Source organism: Leucoraja erinacea, chromosome 24 (genome assembly GCF_028641065.1).
Source record: "Leucoraja erinacea ecotype New England chromosome 24, Leri_hhj_1, whole genome shotgun sequence".
NCBI classification, from domain to species: Eukaryota; Metazoa; Chordata; class Chondrichthyes; order Rajiformes; family Rajidae; genus Leucoraja; species Leucoraja erinaceus.
In genome coordinates, this window is record NC_073400.1 from 3,787,928 (window position 1) to 3,807,298 (window position 19,371).

At 45.0% G+C, this 19,371-nt stretch overlaps 2 protein-coding genes across 9 annotated transcripts in view; one reads left to right on the plus strand and one right to left on the minus strand.

The window, feature by feature from the left end:
• Positions 1 to 13,576, plus strand: part of LOC129708580 (protein PHTF1-like) — a 30,579-nt gene extending 17,003 nt beyond the window's left edge. Inside the window, exons 11-18 of one of the 2 annotated variants that reach the window (XM_055654394.1) lie at positions 1,690 to 1,818; positions 2,608 to 2,880; positions 5,388 to 5,519; positions 6,643 to 6,729; positions 10,764 to 10,919; positions 11,146 to 11,241; positions 12,435 to 12,560; positions 12,789 to 13,576. In XM_055654394.1, coding sequence (XP_055510369.1) covers positions 1,690 to 1,818; positions 2,608 to 2,880; positions 5,388 to 5,519; positions 6,643 to 6,729; positions 10,764 to 10,919; positions 11,146 to 11,241; positions 12,435 to 12,560; positions 12,789 to 12,806 — 1,017 coding nt within the window. In that variant the 3' untranslated portion in view covers positions 12,807 to 13,576. The remainder of the gene's footprint in view (positions 1 to 1,689; positions 1,819 to 2,607; positions 2,881 to 5,387; positions 5,520 to 6,642; positions 6,730 to 10,763; positions 10,920 to 11,145; positions 11,242 to 12,434; positions 12,561 to 12,788) is intronic. The other variant, XM_055654395.1, reaches the window with a different exon arrangement.
• Positions 13,577 to 15,193: 1,617 nt separating this feature from the next.
• The window catches only part of magi3a (membrane associated guanylate kinase, WW and PDZ domain containing 3a), a 125,331-nt gene continuing 121,153 nt past the window's right edge, over positions 15,194 to 19,371 (minus strand). For 6 of the 7 annotated variants that reach the window (XM_055654402.1, XM_055654403.1, XM_055654399.1 and 3 more), the window contains one exon: positions 15,194 to 17,742. In XM_055654402.1, the coding sequence (XP_055510377.1) occupies positions 16,937 to 17,742 (806 nt within the window). In that variant the 3' untranslated portion in view covers positions 15,194 to 16,936. The remainder of the gene's footprint in view (positions 17,743 to 19,371) is intronic. The other variant, XM_055654400.1, reaches the window with a different exon arrangement.

A 19,371-nucleotide genomic window follows, 5' to 3' on the forward strand; every position in this document is an offset into this window, starting at 1 on the left:
TCTCTCTTAACACTTATTCAGACACCTCCGTATATGTTGGGATTATCTTGCAACCCTGGCAGCCTTTGCAATTTGCGACTAGCCTGTTTTCTTATTTTCCCAACTCTGATGAAGGGAGTCCCATAATGTTTGGGACAAAGACCCATCATCTATTTATTTGCCTCTGTAAATCACAATTTGAGATTTGTAATAGAAAATATCACATGTGGTTAAAGTGCACATTGCCAGATTTTATTAAAGGCCATTTTTATACATTTTGGTTTCACCATGTAGAAATTACAGCAGTGTTTATACGTAGTTCCCCCCCCCCCCCCCATTTCAGGGCACCATAATGTTTGGGACACATGGCTTCACATGTGTTTGTAATTGCTCAGGTGTGTTTAATTGCCTCCTTCATGCAGGTAAAAGAGAGCTTTTGCCTTGTATATGCTGAAGAGAAAACTGAAGGGGACTAGCCCCTAAAACAAGCATAGGCTAAAGATGGCTGCAATACAGGCCTGGCAGAGCATCACCAGAGAAGACACCCAGCAACTGGTGATGTCCATGAATCGCAGACTTCAAGCAGTCATTGCATGCAAAGGATATGCAACAAAATACTAAACATGACTACTTTCATTTTCATGACATTGCTGTGTCCCAAACATTATGGTGCCCTGAAATGGGGGGGACTATGTATAAACACTGCTGTAATTTCTACGTGGTGAAACCAAAATGTATAAAAATGGCCTTTATTAAAATCTGACAATGTGCACTTTACCTTCATGTGATTTTTTTTCTATTACAAATCTTAAATTGTGTAGTACAGAGGCAAATAAATAAATGATGGGTCTTTGTCCCAAACATTATGGAGGGCAGTGTATCTCTCCTACTTCCACAGATGCTGACAGATCAGTATTTTATGTTATTTCAGATGTTAAGCATCTACAGTTTATTTATTTTCAATGATGGCTTGCCTCTAATGCAGTGCCTTTAACGCAGTAAAACGTTCCCCAGTGCTTCAGGAGAGAGTTGACAGAGAAGCGAGCATTGGGCACTGGCTCCCTTTGCATTGTGGAATTCCACAATCTCAACACCAATGTAGTCTTGGGAACCAAACTCTTCACAAAACACTCCACCAATACTCTATGGGGAAAGGGTTGAGAGAACTTGATTTGGAACAAACAGTGACCACTGCTTTGCTCAATGTGCTCAGCAAGTGCATGTACCCTGTGGTGAGAGGCTTGCTACATACCAGCAGTGCATTGTCCTGAATGTCCGTCCTTTCCAAATGTTAGTTACCATCTGGTGTGTGCGTGAATGACTGATCCGACAGCATTTTAAACTAACTCTACCTTCACTGAATTGTGTCTTGCCATCTCCACTGATAGTCTACAAAAAAAGGACCTTTTATTATCTGTTGTTCTGATTTGTATTAGTTTCCACTTTGATGGAAGTTTTTAAAAATCCTCACTCTGATGTTCACTGTCCTTGTCCACTCGATCGCACTTTCTCTCTCTCTCTCTCTCTCACACTCTCACACTCGCTCACGTTCTCTCTCTCGTCTCTCTCTCTCTCTCATTCTGTCTCACGCTCTCATTCTCTCACATCTCCAAAATGACAAACCTCCAATGCCTTTGCTATCCTCATTTAAAAGACGATGATGCTCTTTCAGTCACTGGTGGCTCTAAAGTGAACATTATTTAATTTCAGAACCACTTGAACTGGTTGTACAGCAGCAGCCGGAGTTCAGAGAGAGTCAGCGCCATTGTCTGGGAAGGAAATGAATGCAAGAAGTTTGATATGTCCGTCCTGGAGATCAGTGGAATGATCATGAAGCGGGTGAGTTTCTGGACATCTCGTGGTAAACGGTGAAAGTGACTTGAAACCTGATTTCTCTCTGGGACTGAGATTGAAACCTGATTTCTCTCTGGGACTGAGACGAGACAGAAATGCAAACGAGACGAGACAGTGAATGAGAGGGTGGTACGGGGATGTCTGGGCAAGGTGCCTCTGGATTTAGAAAAGATGCAGCCCAGGGTTGCTGTGGTGTTACTCAGATGGATGGAAGGGCAGGGCAGGGCGTGGTGCAGTCAAGTCAAGTTTTATTCGTCACATGCACAAAGTGCAGTGAAATGAATTTGCCAGCAGCGGTACATAAAAAAAGAACACACAATACACAATAAAAATGTAACACAAACATCCACCACAGCATTCATCACTGTGGTGGAAGGCACAAAGTTTGGTCAGTCCTCCATTTCCAGTGGCATACAGCGTGGCAACAGGTCCGATGGCCCAATTTGCCCAAACCGACCAACATACCCCATGTCCACTAGTCCCACCTGCCTGCGTTTGGCCCTTATCCTTCTAAAACTATCCCACCCATGTATCTGTCTACATAGTTTTTTTAAACTGCCCATTATTTAAATACCCATTCTTTCCAAAAGCTAGTTAAAGAAATGTGAAAGCCTAGATTAATTAGCGTTTGAAAACGTCAAAGGTGTCTAAACTCCAGATATAGATTTTGGGTTTTTAAGGGAGAATGAGAGCTGTGTGTTTCTGCAAATACTATTCTTCCTCTCATTTCTCCCTCCGCCTCACCTCTGTTCTATTTATATTTTACATCAACAGGCAAATACCTTTGAGCAGCAGAATGGTTACCGGATCTTGGGATACGTGGTGACTTCTGTCCTCACCCTGCTGCCCTTTGCATTTCGCCTTTTCCAACAGAAAACCTTGGACCAGCTGGCCTCGTCTTCTGTTTCTGAGCTACTGACAATCAGCTGTGGTGGAAACCCTGAGGGGCTTCTCATTGCCTTGGTGCTGATTAACATTTTGGAGCGTTTCTGTTTGATGTGGATGTTCTTCTTCATTCTTTGTGTGGCAGAGAGAACATATAAACAGGTGAGCAACAGTGGAGTCTCAGTTGGACAAAAGTGCTGGAGAAACTCAGCGGGTGTTACAGAGATAGGTTGAATAAGTTAGGTCTTTATTCTCTGGAGCGCAGAAGGTTAAGGGGGGACCTGATAGAGGTCTTTAAAATGATGAGAGGGATAGACAGAGTTGATGTGGACAAGCTTTTCCCTTTGAGAATAGGGAAGATTCAAACAAGAGGACATGACTTCAGAATTAAGGGACAGAAGTTTAGGGGTAATATGAGGGGGAACTTCTTTATGCAGAGAGTGGTAGCGGTGTGGAATGAGCTCCCAGTGGAAGTGGTGGAGGCAGGTTCATTGGTATCATTTAAAAATAAATTGGATAGGCATATGGATGAGAAGGGAATTGAGGGTTATGGTATGAGTGCAGGCAGGTGGGACTAAGGGGAAAAAAATTTGTTCGGCATGGACTTGTAGGGCCGAGATGGCCTGTTTCCGTGCTGTAATTTTTATATGGTTATATGGGTGCAGCAGCAGCATCTATGGAGCAAAGGAAATAGGCAACGTTTTGGGCCGAAACCCTTACGGGTTTCGTCCCGAAACGTTGCCTATTTCCTTCGCTCCATAGATGCTGCTGCACCCGCTGAGTTTCTCCAGCTTCTGCCCGAAACGTTGCCTATTTCCTTCGCTCCATAGATGCTGCTGCACCCGCTGAGTTTCTCCAGCACTTTTGTCTACCTTCGATTTTCTAGCATCTGCAGTTCCTTCTTGAACATGGAGTCTCAGTTAACCACTGGCCTAATGTTATCAGATTGCAGCATCTCACCCAACCCTTCCTCACGCATTGAAATCCTCGCCTAACCTGTTATCTCCAAACCGTTGACGGTTGAGGTTAATCCTGTATATTCCTGGCATCCCTCCTATTTTCCACCACCTGAAAGCTGCTGACCTCGCTTCATTCATTAAGTGCCATTGACGTTTCTCCCCTAGGCTCACCTCCTGTGTTTCCCATTCACACAATGCCTCACTTTAGTATTTTCATCCTCATTTCTAGTCCTTTTATCTTTAAAATCTCAGCTCTTAATTTTGGGCAAATTGGCAGCCCATCATTTTAATTGCTCCAGCATTGGTGTCTGTTAATATTGGAACCTCTGGCCAAATGAAACCAAATGAGAATGCAATCGTACAAATAATTGAATCAAAACCTCTCTCTTGTTGCTGTAGTTTCTCTTCACTGAGACGTGGTGTTAAGTCTCGTTTGATATTCCTCATGGGGTCTGCTTTTGGCACATTCCTAAATAGGAACACGATGTGACATGAGCATCTTCATATTTTGATAATACACATAAACGTCACACTGAATGTGATCCCATGTGGTTTAAACCTAACTTAAGCCTCCTCTGCAGTTCTGGCAAGTCTCCTCCCATTGCCTTTTCTTTCCATTGCTCTCTCTCATCCCTGCCCATTTTTTGTGGCTGCTTTTTCTGAAAACAATCAAAGAGACATCGAGTCATACAGCAGGGAAACAGACCCTTCGGCCCAGCTTGCCTACACCGACCAACATGCCCCATCTACAATAGTCCCACCTGCCCCGTGCTTGGCCCATAACCTCTAAACCTATCCTATCCATGTACCCATCTCTTCACCTCTGCACACCCTTAGTCCCATGTCTCCCTCCCCTTTGCATCTCTGTCTTACTGCTCTATTTTGTTTTGTTCTTGACTCACCATGTAAAGCGACTTTGAGTCCTTGAAAAGCGCTATACAAATAAAATGTATTATTATTATTATTACCTGTCCAAATGTCTCTTAAATGTTGTGATAGTACTTCAGTTAAAATTCTTGCAAATTTCTTCTTCAATATTTTAAACTTAATCAGGTCATCCACCCACACTAACTCCTGCAAGTATGTGACCTGCCCCCTTTTATATCCTGTAGTTCAGGCTTTCTGTCATTTCTATTCTATTTTGTTTCTTGTACTCTATTTTCCTTTTGAAAGTGTCTGCACTCTGTGAAGAAAATGTTTGGTTGTAACTTTTGTAATTGCAAACCCATATTACGAATCTAATTATCTAAAAAAGGTTATTCTCCAATCTGTATGTTACTTCATGCAGAATAAGGTTGTGATGAATCTATTTCAGAAAATGGTTGCTCAGTGGGACATGACTACCAGTCTAACCATATAACAATTACAGCACGGAAACAGGCCCATCTGCCCTAGTCCGTTGCCGAACATTTTTTTTTTCCCTTAGTCACCTGCCTGCACTCATACCATAACCCTCCATTCCCTTCTGTGATGCCTATCAATTTATTTTTCAGATACCAAAATGGTTGCTCCACTGGAACACGACTACCACTCTCTAAAGATGGGTGTAAGGAGGTCTACGATGGGTGTAAGGTTATCAGGATGCTGGCTCTGGTTTATAATCCTTTACTTTATTGGAAAGCAATGTATCTATTGAATTTACGTACTCTTTTGATGCCCGTTCCCTATTAGATGGGTAAAGCTCACAGCTTCCTCTTTATTTCTACACAGCGCTTGCTGTTTGCCAAGCTCTTCAGTCACCTGACGTCGGCTAGGAAAGCTCGCAAGTCTGAGATCCCCCATTTTAGGCTGAAGAAAGTGCAGAACATCAAGATGTGGTTATCACTTCGCTCATACCTAAAGGTAGGTGCAATGATCACGAAATAATGAAGCACATGAAGTGTATTTAATGACACAAAATGCTGGAGTAACAGACCCGCTGAGCTGCTCCAGTGTTTTGTGTCTATCTTCAGTTTAAACCAGCATCTACATCAGTCCGAAGAAGGTTCTCGACCTGAAACATCACCCATTCTTTCCAGAGATGCTGCCTGACCTGCTGAGTTATGCCCCTGTCCCACTTAGGAAACCTGAACGGAAACCTCTGGAAACTGCACCCCACCCAAGGTGGCAGGCGGTTGCCGGAGGTTGCAGGTAGTGGAAGGGAGACTGACAAAAACCTCCGGGAACCTCACGGAAACCTTGGGTGGGGCGCAAAGTCTACAGAGGTTTCCGTTCAGGTTTCCTAAGTGCGACAGGGGCTTAACTCCAGATTTTTGTGTCTATCTTTGGTTTAAACCAGCATCTGCAGTTCCTGCCTACACAAGTGTAGGAAGCAGTCTTTATCCGGGATACTATGAATTAGTGTCGAACACTATTTAAGCAGCTTCCTCCAGCAAAATCATTGAAATTGACCAAAGAAGGCAGTGAGTTTGAGACACACAAACAGTTTTCTACTGAACATTTCAGCATCAGCAAAGTGTTGGGAGAACTCAGCAGGCCAAGCTGCCTCTGTGGTGGGAAATGCGCAGACGATGTTCTTGGGTTCCTCCAGCAGTATGGCATTCGCTCAGGAATTTTGAGAAATTGTACCCTTATTGTTCAGTCCACTTACCCACGAGCTTCTGAGGGATCATGCTGGCAGAATGAAAAACCAGAACTACAAACTGAAAAACTAACACTCAAGCATGAACCATGAGTGCGATGTTTGCAAATGGCCCAATTTGGAGCGCAGAGAATTACCGGAGATTTATCACAGATTAAAATCTATCATCTATTGCCTTCCAAATTGTGATAAAATACACAGCCCATAATGGTGCCTTTTTCTTACTTTTGTTGATTCTTTGTTTTTCACTAATTATCCATCTTATCTATTGCTGGTAGCCCTGAATCGCTTATTGTTATCTCTTGTATTTTTGTTCCTCTTGAAACTTTCTCTCTTTATATATATATTTAACACTGTTTTGTGGTCTGTCTCTTTCTTTCACAGAGGCGAGGCCCTCAGCGATCGGTTGACGTTATTGTTTCATCAGCATTTTTACTTACTCTCTCCATTGCTTTTGTCTGCTGTGCTCAGGTAAGACTTGGAACTTGTTGCAGTTTATTGGAAAAGGGGAGAGTGTTTCTTTGACAACCTATAGAAAGGCCAGAGTCTCGTGGGAAATGACTTGCATGAGCTTTGGTGCAGGGGTGTTGGGCTGGCAGGGAGAAGGGCGGAAGGTTTCTACTATAGCCTATTGGTGTGATTCCTTAAGCATTTGAGAGGTTGATGTTATTTTGTGTTAATCTTCACCAACAATCTGGAGTTGGAAGATTTTTATTTTGTTTGTTCCCAGGACTGAGACGTTGTAGCTATGGAAACCTGGCAAAGAGATGGACAGGACTGGCAGCTTAAACCAGGTTACAAAGGCTATAGGAGATAGTGGGGGTGTTTATAAGGAATTAGGCCATTTGGCCCTTCATGACCATTCAAGGAATCGGGCAATGTGGCCATTCAATCATGGCTGATCTGTCTCTCCCTCCTAACCCCATTCTCCTGCCTTCTCCCCATAACCTCTGACACCTGTACTAATCAAGAACCTATCTATCTCTGCCTTAAAAAGGCAGTGTTGCTGTATTGATGGAGAGTGTCGCGGACGAGATGACATTACTGATGGTTCAGCCAGTGAAGCTCTATGGGTGGAACAGATAAATAAAAAAGGGATGACCACCTTGTTGGGAGTGTACTGTAGGTCCCCAAATAGTCAACGGGAATTGGAGGAGCAAATATGCCAAATATCTGGTGGCTAGGCAAGTTTCTGGAGAGTATAATAAGGAATAAGATGTTTTCCGCATTTGGATAGACAGGCTGATTTCGGATAGTCACTGTTATTTTGTACCTGGGAGATTATGTCTTACAAATCTGATTGAGTTTTTGAAGAAGTAAGTAACCAAAAAGGTTGACAGGGGTAAAGCCGCAGAAATTGTCTATATGAACTTCAGCAAGGCATTAGATAAGGTTCCGCATGGGAGGTTGCTGTTAATGATTTGGATGGGAATGTAGAAGGCAAGATTGGTAAGTTTGCAGATTACGTTAAAGTGCATGGTATCGTATTTAGCAAATGTGGTCATTAAAAATTGTAGCAGTATCTTGACCAGTTGGGTAAGCGGGCTGAGGAATGGTTAATAGAGTTTAATATAGATCAGTGCGAGGTATAGCATTTTAGGAAGTCAAACAAGGGCAGGACTTCCACAGGTCCCCGGGGAGCATGGTAGAACTAGGGGATCTAGGAGTGCAGGTACATCATTCCTTGAAAGTGGCGTCACAGGTAGATGGGGTCATCAAGAAGGTACATTGGCCTTCATCAGTCAGGGTATTGAGTATAGAAGTTGGGATGTTATGTTGCAGTGATGCAAACATAGAAAATAGGTGCAGGAGTAAGCCATTCGGCCCTTGGAGCCTGCACCGCCATTCAATATGACCATGGCTGATCATCCAACTCGGTATCCTGTACCTGCCTTCTCTCCATACCCCCTGATACCTTTAGCCACAAGGGCCACATCTTAGCCAATGAAATGGCCTCAACTACCTTCTGTGGCAAAAAATTCCAGAGATTCACTCTCTGTGTGAAAAATGTTTTTCTCATCTCGGTCCTAAAAGATCCCCCTTATCCTTAAACTGTGACCCCTTGTTCTGGACATCCCCAACATCGGGAACAACCTTCCTGCATCTAGCCTGTCCAACCCCTTAAGAATATTGTAAGTTTCTATAAGATCCCCTCTCAATCTCCTAAATTCTAGAGAGTATAAACCAAGTCTATCCAGTCTTTCTTCATAAGACAGTCCTGACATCCCAGGAATCAGTCTGGTGAACCGTCTCTGCACTCCCTCTATGGCAATAATGTCCTTCCTCAGATTTGGAGACCAAAACTGTACGCAATACTCCAGGTGTGGTCTCACCAAGACCCTGTACAACTGCAGTAGAACCTCCCTGCTCCTATACTCAAATCCTTTTGCAATGAAAGCTAACATACCATTCGCTTTCTTTACTGCCTGCTGCACCTGCATGCCTACCTTCAATGACTGGTGTACCATGACACCCAGGTCTCGCTGCATCTCCCCCTTTCCCAATCGGCCACCATTTAGATAATAGTCTGCTTTCCCGTTTTTGCCACCAAAATGGATAACCTCACATTTATCCACATTATACTGCATCTGCCAAACATTTGCCCACTCACCCAGCCTTTCCAAGTCACCTTGCAGTCGCCTAGCATCCTCCTCACAGCTAACACTGCCCCCCAGCTTAGTGTCATCCGCAAACTTGGAGATATTGCCTTCAATTCCCTCATCCAGATCATTAATATATATTGTAAATAGCTGGGGGTCCCAGCACTGAGCCTTGCGGTACCCCACTAGTCACTGCCTGCCATTGTGAAAAGGACCCGTTTACTCCTACTCTTTGCTTCCTGTTTGCCAGCCAGTTCTCTATCCACATCAATACTGAACATCCAATGCCTTGTGTTTTAAGTTTGTATACTAATCTCTTATGTGGGACCTTGTCGAAAGCCTTCTGGAAGTCCAGATACACCACATCCACTGGTTCACCCCTATCCACGCTACTAGTTACATCCTCGAAAAATTCTATAAGATTCGTCAGACATGATTTACCTTTCATAAATCCATGCTGACTTTGTCCAATGATTTCACCACTTTCCAAATGTGCTGCTATCCCATCTTTAATAACTGACTCTAGCAGTTTCCCCACTACCGATGTTAGACTAACTGGTCTGTAATTCCCCATTTTCTCTCTCCCTCCCTTCTTAAAATGATCATGGCTGATGATCCAACTCGGTATCCTGTACCTGCCTTCTCTCCATATCCCTTTAGCCACAAGGGCCGCATCATAAATATAGCCAATGAAATGGCCTCAACTACCTTCTGTGGCGGAGAATTCCAGAGATTCACCTCTGTGTGAAAAATGTTTTTCTCATCTCGGTTCTAAAAGATCCCCCTTATCCTTAAACTGTGACCCCTTGTTCTGGACTTCCCCAACATCGGGAACAACCTTCCTGCATCTAGCCTGTCCAACCCCTTAAGAATTTTGTACGTTTCTATAAGATCCCACCTCAATCTTCTAAATTCTAGCGAGTACAAGCCGAGTCTATCCAGTCTTTCTTCATATGAAAGTCCTGACATCCCAGGAATCAGTCTGGTGAACCTTCTCTGTACTCCCTCTAGGGCAAGAATGTCTTTCCTCAGATTAGGAGACCAAAACTGTACGCAATACTCCAGGTGTGGTCTCACCAAGACCCTGTACAACTGCAGTAGAACCTCCCTGCTCCTATACTCAACTCCTTTTGCTATGAAAGCTAACATACCATTCACTTTCTTCACTGCCTGCTGCACCTGCGTGCCTACTTTCAATGACTGGTGTACCATGACACCCAGGTCCTGTTGCATCTCCCCTTTTCCTAATCGGCCACCATTCAGATAATAGTCTACTTTCCGGTTTTTGCCACCAAAGTGGATAACCTCACATTTATCCACATTATACTGCATCTGCCATGCATTTGCCCACTCACCCAGCCTATCCAAGTCATCTTGCAGCCTCCTAGCATCCTCCTCACAGCTAACACTGCCCCCCAGCTTCGTGTCATCCGCAAACTTGGAGATGTTGCATTCAATTCCCTCGTCCAAATCATTAATATATATTGTAAATAGCTGGGGTCCCAGCACTGAGCCTTGCGGTACTGCCTGCCATTCTGAAAAGGACCTGTTTACTCCTACTCTTTGCTTCCTGTCTGCCAGCCAGTTCTCTATCCACATCAATACTGAACCCACAATACCGTGTGCTTTAAGTTTGTATACAAGATGTTGGTGAGGCCACATTGGGAACATTTTTTTCATTTTGGTCACCCTGGCTCCACCAGCTGAGCCACTGAGCTTCAGACTCGCCTATCCATGGTCCATCATACTACCTGACCCGCTGAGTTACTCCAGCAGTCTTTTTTACATGTGCATGTTCTTTATTTCTGAGAGATGTTTTGTGATTTATATTGGAAGGAACTGCCTTCTGTTATGGCACCAGATACGTGTGCAGAATCCTTTACAACTCATTTTCTGAATCCACAGATCCTTCATGGTCACAGCAGCTTCCTGGACTCCTTGTATAACTGGGAGCTCCTCATCTGGGAGGCATCACTGACTGTTTTCTTGCTGAGGCTATTTACGTTGGGGTCAGAAGTCAGTAGGAAATACAATAACATTTCCATTTTGCTCACAGAACAGGTATGGAACTTCCCTTTACATCGCCAGTTCATTGCAATGATGTTCCCACAGCCCTTCACTGGCACAAGGCTCAGTAACTGGAATCTGCCACTGCTGGAATTTAGCTTATTATTCAGCAATTGTTTTTATTAGGACAAAACTGAAAAGTGTTGGAAATATAAAGAAAATCATTCATTTGTGGTGCAGGCCAAGTAGTGTTTACATTACTTCCCTTTTATTTTTATAGATCAATCTATACCTTAAAATGGAGACCAAACCCAACAAGAAGGAACAGCTTACCCTTGTCAACAATGTGTTGAAACTTGCCACCAAATTACTGAAGGTGAGCAGCTTGTCGGCTGGCTGTGTGTACTCTGTGTTGCCAAGCTACCGTGTTGCTACACAATCTTACTCTTGTGCTGTGCAATAGTTCTGCAACAACTACTTGGGATATAATTTCCATGGGTAACACTAATTCTTGGTCCTGTTCTTTCTCAACTTTCTGTGAGTGTAAATAATGCTGTGGCATTTATTAATCGTGGACAAAATCTGTCCACTTGCGCCACCAGCTTCTTGCTTAAAGGCGATCTGTACAACAACTGCACTAAACTTGATCGGGCTCAACACCGACAAGACTAAGGAGTTAGTGGTGGACCCTTGCCCTGTCTCCATCAATGGCGTGGATGTGCAGTTTACCTGGGAGTACAAATACCTTGGAGTGTACCTGGACAGTAAACTGTACTGGTCCAGGAACGCTGAGGCCCTGTACAAGAAGGGACAGAGCCGGCTGTACTTTTTGGGAAGGCTCCGCTCCTTCGACATCTGCAGTAAAATGCTGCAGTTGCTTTACCAATCGGTGCCGTGTGCTGGGGCAGCAGGGCGAACTCCGCGGACACCAACAGGATCAACAAACTCATCAGGAAGGCTGGCTCCGACCTGGGGGCGGAGCTGGATTCATGGGAGGTGGTCTTGGAGGGGAGGATGCTCCTCAAACTGCGTTGCATCTTGCACAAAACAGCTCACCCCCTCCATGACACACTGGACAACCTGAGGAGCACCTTCAGCAACAGACTGGTTCCACCAAGACAGAAGCCCCCCCCCAATCCTTTCTGCTCGTCAATTTAATTTCATGCTTCATTTATTTTGAGTTTTATGACTGTTGGCAGATCAATTTCCCTCCTGGGATAAATAAAGTTCTATTGAAGGTACTCCTCGGGTTGACCAGTGTGTCATGGAGGGAATGAGCTGTATTGTAACCAAAAAAAGCAAAAGTCCTTGTGCCTTACAAGCATAGCGCTGCGAATGGAACCCTACTCCAGAGACTTGGCTCAAATCTGAAATATTTGCACCCACAGTTCTTGTTTGGATGCCTACGTTAATACTTATTACTTAACCTTCAGTCACTAAAACAGGCAGATGAACCCCAACTGTCTTGTGGTTGTGAAGAAATGTAGCAGCAACAGTGATGTGTAAGACTCATGCTTGTCATCTGCAGGCCGGCATCACTGATCCAAGTATCATGCTTTGCCTTTACAGGAGCTGGACTCTCCTTTCAGACTTTACGGACTGACCACAAATCCACTGCTCTACAATATCACCCGGGTTGTCATTCTGTCTGCCATCTCTGGAGTGATCAGTGATTTGCTGGGCTTCAATCTTCGGGTAAGTCGTGAACAATAAATCATCCTTCCCACTTTCTCTACCTACCCATTAATATTTTGTTCCAAGGTGAGATTGTTGCTCGAAGTCTTGCCTAATATCTTCCATTAAAGTCAAAGCTCAATGTTTAACATCAATGGCATTTAAAACTCGTCTGCTCAAAGTCAAAGATAATTAAGGTATCAGTTATTTGATTAGACCACACAGTTAACGTAACTTTCTCTCCCCTAGCTGTGGAAGATTAAGTAAACTGATGACTGCTCCGGTCAAGATGGTGAAGAACACTCCTACTCGACTGACATGACCTCCTAACATCATTGCTTTCAGAACACTGACAAGGTGGAGGAATGCTTGTCGTTTTCCTCCCTGCCATGCTTTTGCTTCCACCAGCAAATTTGGAGGATCCCAAATAGAAAATCACTTCAATTCTTTACCAGTTTGCTACTTGGAAATGCAGCTTATGTTAAGGTCATAATAAGAGTAGAATTAGGAGTCTACTCTGCCGTTCAATCATGGTTGATCTATCTCTCCCTCCTAACCCCATTCTCCTGCCTTCTTCCCCGAAACCTCTGACCCATACCAATCAAGAACCACATACTTCGTTGACAATAGATTCAAAGGAAGAGATCCATCAGGTATAAAAAGACCAGAGCTTTGGCCTAGGCATTTCTTCTTCATCCATCCCTCTACAAAGTGGCCCTGGTTCAGCACATCTCATATTACAAATGTCCCACTCTGGTATGGCAGCTCCTGTTTTCACCCTATCCAAATACGAAATCTCAATTTTTAATTGTGTGTAGTATGATGCTTGAGTGAAAGATCCTGCAGAGCAGGTAAAGACAAGGCTGGTACTATAAATATAATATCCATGGACAGAAAGTGCTGCTAAAGTTGTTGATTAAGTAGTGACCCGTTGACTAATTGTACAGTCACAGGTTGCTTCTACAATGTTATTTGATGAAATCTGTCATTTCTAGTGATTGCCAGCTTGGCTTTCAAAATAAAGCAAAACTTCGACTTGAGCATCTCTAGTTTGATCTGTCAACTAATAAATGGGCTGGAGACCAGAGATTATACTAGTAACGGAGTTAGAGTACAGTATGTGTTGGAAGAGTAATTGGGGTGACATTCAACATTTATCGAAAGCCTTTGTAGGATACACTCAAAGTTGCATGTCTAACCCTAAACTTGCACATTTGACCTTGCTACCACAGAGATAAGGTTTAAACAAAATATATCTGATTGGGCCTGGGAGATTTATCTACTTTCATATGGTGTGATAGGCCGAATGGCCTAATGCCCCTGTCCCACTTAGGATACCTGAACGGAAACCTCTGGAGACTTTGCGCCCCACCCAAGGTTTCCGTGCGGTTCCCGGAGGTTTTTGTCAGTCTCCCTACCTGCAACCTCCGGTAACCGCACAAAAACCTTGGGTGGGGTGCAAAGTCTCCAGAGGTTTCCGTTCAGGTTTCCTAAGTGGGACAGGGGCATAATTCTTTCTTCCCCTTTATATGCTAATGATTTTATGTATCTTAACCAGAAGATTGACTACACAAGCTATAACTTGGGGGAACTTTAAATAATAGTAGTCAATAAGGTAGAGAGTGGCACAGCAGAAGAGTTGCTGCCTAAGGGAGCCAGTGACCTGGGTTCTTTCTGTATGGAGTTTGTACATTCTCCCTGAGGATGCGTGGGTTTTCACCGGATGCTCCAGTTTCCTCCCACAGTCCAAGACATACGTTTGTAGGTTAATTGGCTTCAGTAAAAATTGTGAGTTGTGGGATAATACATTGTTGGTGCACGAGGTTGGCCACAGGGCCTGTTTCTGTGTTGCATCTCTTTAAAAAAAAAAAAAAGTGTGGCAAGGTGCAGTGGTGGAGTTGCTGTCTATCAGCATCAGAAACCCAGGTTCAATCCTGACTATGGGTGCTGTCTGTACCGATGTTGTGCGTTATCCCTGTGATCTCGTGGGTTTTCTCCAGGTGCTCCAGTTTCTTTCCACACTCCAAAGACATGCAGGTTTATAGGTTAAATGGCTTTGGTTGAAAAAAACATTAATTTGTCCCTAGTGCATGGGTTAATCGGTGGTCGGCCTGGACTCGGTGGGCCAAAGGACTTGCTTATAAGCTGTGTCTCTAAAGTCCAAAAGGTAGAGAACAGGTGCTCATTACCAAAGGTAGACACAAAATACTGGAGTAACTCAGCGGGACAGGCAGCATCTCTGGAGAGAAGGAATGGTTGAGACATGAAACGTCGCCCATTCCTTCTCTCCAGAGATGCTGCCTGTACCACTGAGTTACTCCAACATTTTGTGTCTACCTTCGATTTAAACCAGCATCTGCAGTTCTTTCCTACACATGTACTCAACCTATAGATTAGGAAGCACACCAAAAAAATCTCATGTAGTTTCCTCCCAGTTGTCAGCTTACTTCAAATACCACACAAATAAACAGCAATGTGTAGATTAATCAACCTCTAACATTGCGCCTACTTGTGCAGGGGGTGGATGAGAAAGTGTGACAACATAGAACAGGTATGAACCTTGAGTCAGCGTCGGCCAAAGGGCCCATTTCCATTTTGTATCTCCAAACTAAACTCTATTATCAGCTAGAGACAGTTAGCTTTGATCTTGACCATTTTGAAACCAAGAATGAAAGTTAAGATTTATTTTACAGTGCAACAGTTCAACACCATAACCAAGGATTGCATTTTTCATGTCATACATAAAAAAATAATGAGGGTTTACAGATCTCTCCCTAATGACAGTATTTATAGAGACTGTACAGTATAAAAATTTACAACCAACAACTCAAGGCTTGTTCAGCTTTACTCAAAGGCCATACCTATGCCTTGAGTACTGTACAGTCTGCAAGATGCTTTGTATGTTACTGATGGGGTGGAACAATGAATAATAGCTATTCTACTGCAAAGGAAATTCAGAGAATACTGTGGAGTGAAAAGCTGGAACTGATCAGTGGATGAGCGTTATGGAATATCAAAACATTTCTGCATGAATTCCTAAGTTCAACTTTTACACATTATCGCATATGAAATATAACAGTAAAGTGGTCATAAGACACTGTCTGTACCACACTCACAGTCCAGGGTCTTTATTTCCTACTGTGTTTTAGCTGGAAGGGTAGGAACAGGGACATACAGTGCCATGGAGGATAACAGAAATACTTATCGGCAACAAAGCCCCCTGCAGGGCAATGGAAGTTACGTACCAGATACAAAATGTTCAACCATTCAGAAGGAGAATGTGCCTCACAGATAGTGTATGTGGGGATGGGTGGGGGCTAGAGAAGAAGAGCACAGGCATTGGCCACGTATGGAGAGGCCATTCCGGAGAGGAACAAGGCTACAGGCGGCTCATCTATTCTATCGCTGCCACCATTTCCAGAAGAATCTGTTACAGATCTTAAACGACTGAACATAAAGTGTTTGTGCTGCAACGAGCTCAGCGGGGCACAGAACGCGGATCAAACACGGAGAAATGTCTAAGCGCACCAATACCCTCCAACATTGGAGCAGGGTGAAGGTCCAACGCAGGTGGGATGGGAGATGCAGTGGCTTGTTTGAACAAGATGTGTGACTGAAGTTCTCAACTGCAACGCCAAACAAATCGCTAATCCATGTGCAATATGTCCTTTGCCGATCTCGTTGCTTGTTAAAGTGACCAGCTAATCTTAAATCAGTCCAGGGAGCAGCGAATCGGGCAGAACATTTTGCAGGACCTTTTCAGTGGCTGTTCGAGGAGAACTCACAGATACTGAAACCAGCAGGCGAGAGGTCGCAGTTCAATCGTGGTCAGAATACGGTAAATTATTTCAGCTCAACATCAGGCGACAGGAAGATTTTCACAGAGTATTAGAGAAAACGAGAATTAAAATGCCCCACAGCGAGGCACAATTTAGTCCAGACTGACAAAAAATAAATCAAACAAAACAAATAGCTGCCCTGGTTAATGATAAAAAAAAATGTCTCGGCGAACTAGTGATTTCAGGCCTGCAAAGAAATGGCAAGATTGTACCCATGATCTTACACAGACATCCCGTGACAGCTTGGTGCACTACTGCCTGACCTTGCTCACACACAGCAGTCCCATCCCAAGTACACAGCTTTCCCAGACGGGTACATCATGCCCATTAGCGCATACCTCGTCAACAATTAGCAGAACAGGGACCCCCCCCCAACAGAACGTCCTTCGCAGCCAGTAAAATATGTTCCAGCGGCCGAGTACTGGAGTGATTCCTTCACTTGGACAGTCAGTCTTAGAGAACTTCGGTTGAACTGCATAATCTTTAAATAAGATGCAACAGATGCTCAACAGAAATCAAAGTTTATAAAAAATAATTTAACATATAATTTGCTTTCTGTTACACGGGCCTCTGAGCATCGGGCTTTTTCCAAGGCCCAGGGGTAATTGTCTTTCTTGCCGTGGCTGCTGCTCTTCTGCTAGCAGGGCTGGAGTGTGATGTTGAGCCGCTCTGCTCACCCTTGCTTTGGTCCTGACTCTTCGCCCCACTGGCGCTGGAGCCGGGGGGATGGGCTGCAGCGGGGCGGCTCTGCCCAGCGCCGTGGCCGTGGCCGCTGCCGGGGGGACTGGGCTGCTCTCGGCCCTTGGCCGCCCGGACGCCGCTCTCTGGACTCCCGGTTCGGAGCTGCAGCAGGCTGGCTCCGTCCAGCGGCTCGCCCGCTGCTCCTCCACGCGGACTCCGCGGTGGGCCCCGACCTCCAGCTGCCGCCGGCCGCTCCGTGGCGCCCACTACTCCCCGGGAGCCACCGCTTTGCAGCGTCGGGTTCCTGCCTTCGTCCTTCCTGGGACTGCCCGGCTGCTCCCTGGTCCCCGCGGCTCTGCGTGGGCTAGCACCCCGCTTCTCCCTGTCGCTGAGCGGCCGCCCTCTCCTCGGGCTGCCTGCACTCTCACCCGGCACAAAGCTTCTCTGCTGTGCCGCCTTGTCCTTTGCCAAAGCCCTGCGAGCCTCCTCCTCCTCCACCCACCCAGCGCCCGCTATGTTGGGCCCGGGCTCCTCTTCTCTCTCTGGCTTCTCCTTTGATGGCATCTTTACAGGGTCAGTAAGGTTCAGGGCGGAATGTGGATCGGATGGTGATAGCAAGTCTTCAGGAGCTGTGGGTAGTTCCTGGAGGCTGGAATATGGAATGTCCTGGGTGTCGGGGTTGTCTGCAAAACGCAACGCATTCAGTTAGCCATGAAACTAATAGCATTCGAACCAATGAAAACCTCTCCTGCACAAAATCCCAATCTCCCCCTAACCAGTGTATACGCAGTGCCAGCCATGCATAATGCGGGAGAGGAGGGCAGAGGGCAGAGCAGAGAGAGGAGGGAGAGAGGAGGGGTGGAAGCAGACGAGACAATGTAGTTGATGTGGAGGGAAGACGAAACAGTAACATCACGGTGACAGATCGAGCAAACATGAATGTGATGACTCTGGAGATTTATCATCAGTACAGGCTGTTGTAGTAATCTGCCATCCGTCCCTGAACCGGGCTACCGTCCACACGTGGGTTCATTAAACCTTCCAAAGGGGGGGGGGGGGGGGGGGGGGGGGTTAGTGAACTGGTACAAGCCGATTCAATACTTGTGTTGGAGCTACTAATTGAGAAATATTTATACCGTTTTTCTACTCGCCATACATCCCAGTTTGCTTCAGGGACGCTGGAGCTTAGAGGGTAGAAGATGATGGGCAGCTGGTGAGCTGTGGGGAGGGGAGGAGAGGGGAGTCACTGGAGCATGTAAAGAGGAGGTGCCAGTGAATGTCATGTCTCTGGGTGCAACATTACAGAACAGAAAACAGGCTTTTGGTTCAAATAGTGCATGAAGGGAGCTGGTTTCAGTCTCATCCTGACATTCTTTCTTGCTTCTCTGAAATGTGGTTCTGCTGTTTGAACTTAACAGCTACCCAAAATATTCAATCTTTCTCTTCCACAGAAGCTGTCCAAATACTCCCTGCATGTTCTTTGTTTTATTTCATATTTAGACCATTTGCTCTTGTGGCAGTGAGTTCTATATTGCGTTTCACTGACTGACACGTTGGACAAGCCCAGCTGCTCCATTCTCTCAGCATATGACAGTCCCGCCATCCCGGGAATTAACCCTGTAAACCTACGCTGCACTCCCTCAATAGCAAGAATGTCCTTCCTCAAATTAGGGGACCAAAACTGCACACAATACTCCAGGTGTGGTCTCACAAGGGCCCTGTACAACTGCAGAAGGACCTCTTTGCTCCTATATTCGACTCCTCCTGTTATAAAGGCAAACATGCCATTTGCTTTCTTCACTGCCTGCTGTACCTGCATGCTTACTTTCATAGACTGATGTACAAGGACCCCCAGATCCCGTTGTACTTCCCCTTTTCCCAAGAGATGTTCCTTTGCTGGAACAAGACATGTATTGGGTCGTTAATCTTTGGGTCAAACGTTGTGGGTTTAGGTGGCCTACCAGAAATCCGAGCACAATCCTGGCCAATTACTCACACCAGCTGTTTGAGATGCAATCTTTCACAAATCGATCATTCAATATAACCATTCTCAGGAAGGTGCAGGAATCTCATGGCATGATACTGAACAAAAGCAAGGGGCCATACTTCTGGTGTCCTTCCCAATATTTTACCAGTATTAAAAAAAATGATTAGGACCATTATCACGATTGCTTTGAAACTGTAATGTGCTTACGTTACCCGTCTCATCTCCGACAGCAATGACGACACTTCATTGCCCGTGAAGTGCATCGGGACATCCTGAGCTCAGGAAAAGTACTGTATAAAAAATTTGCTCCCTAAAAGCAAAGTTT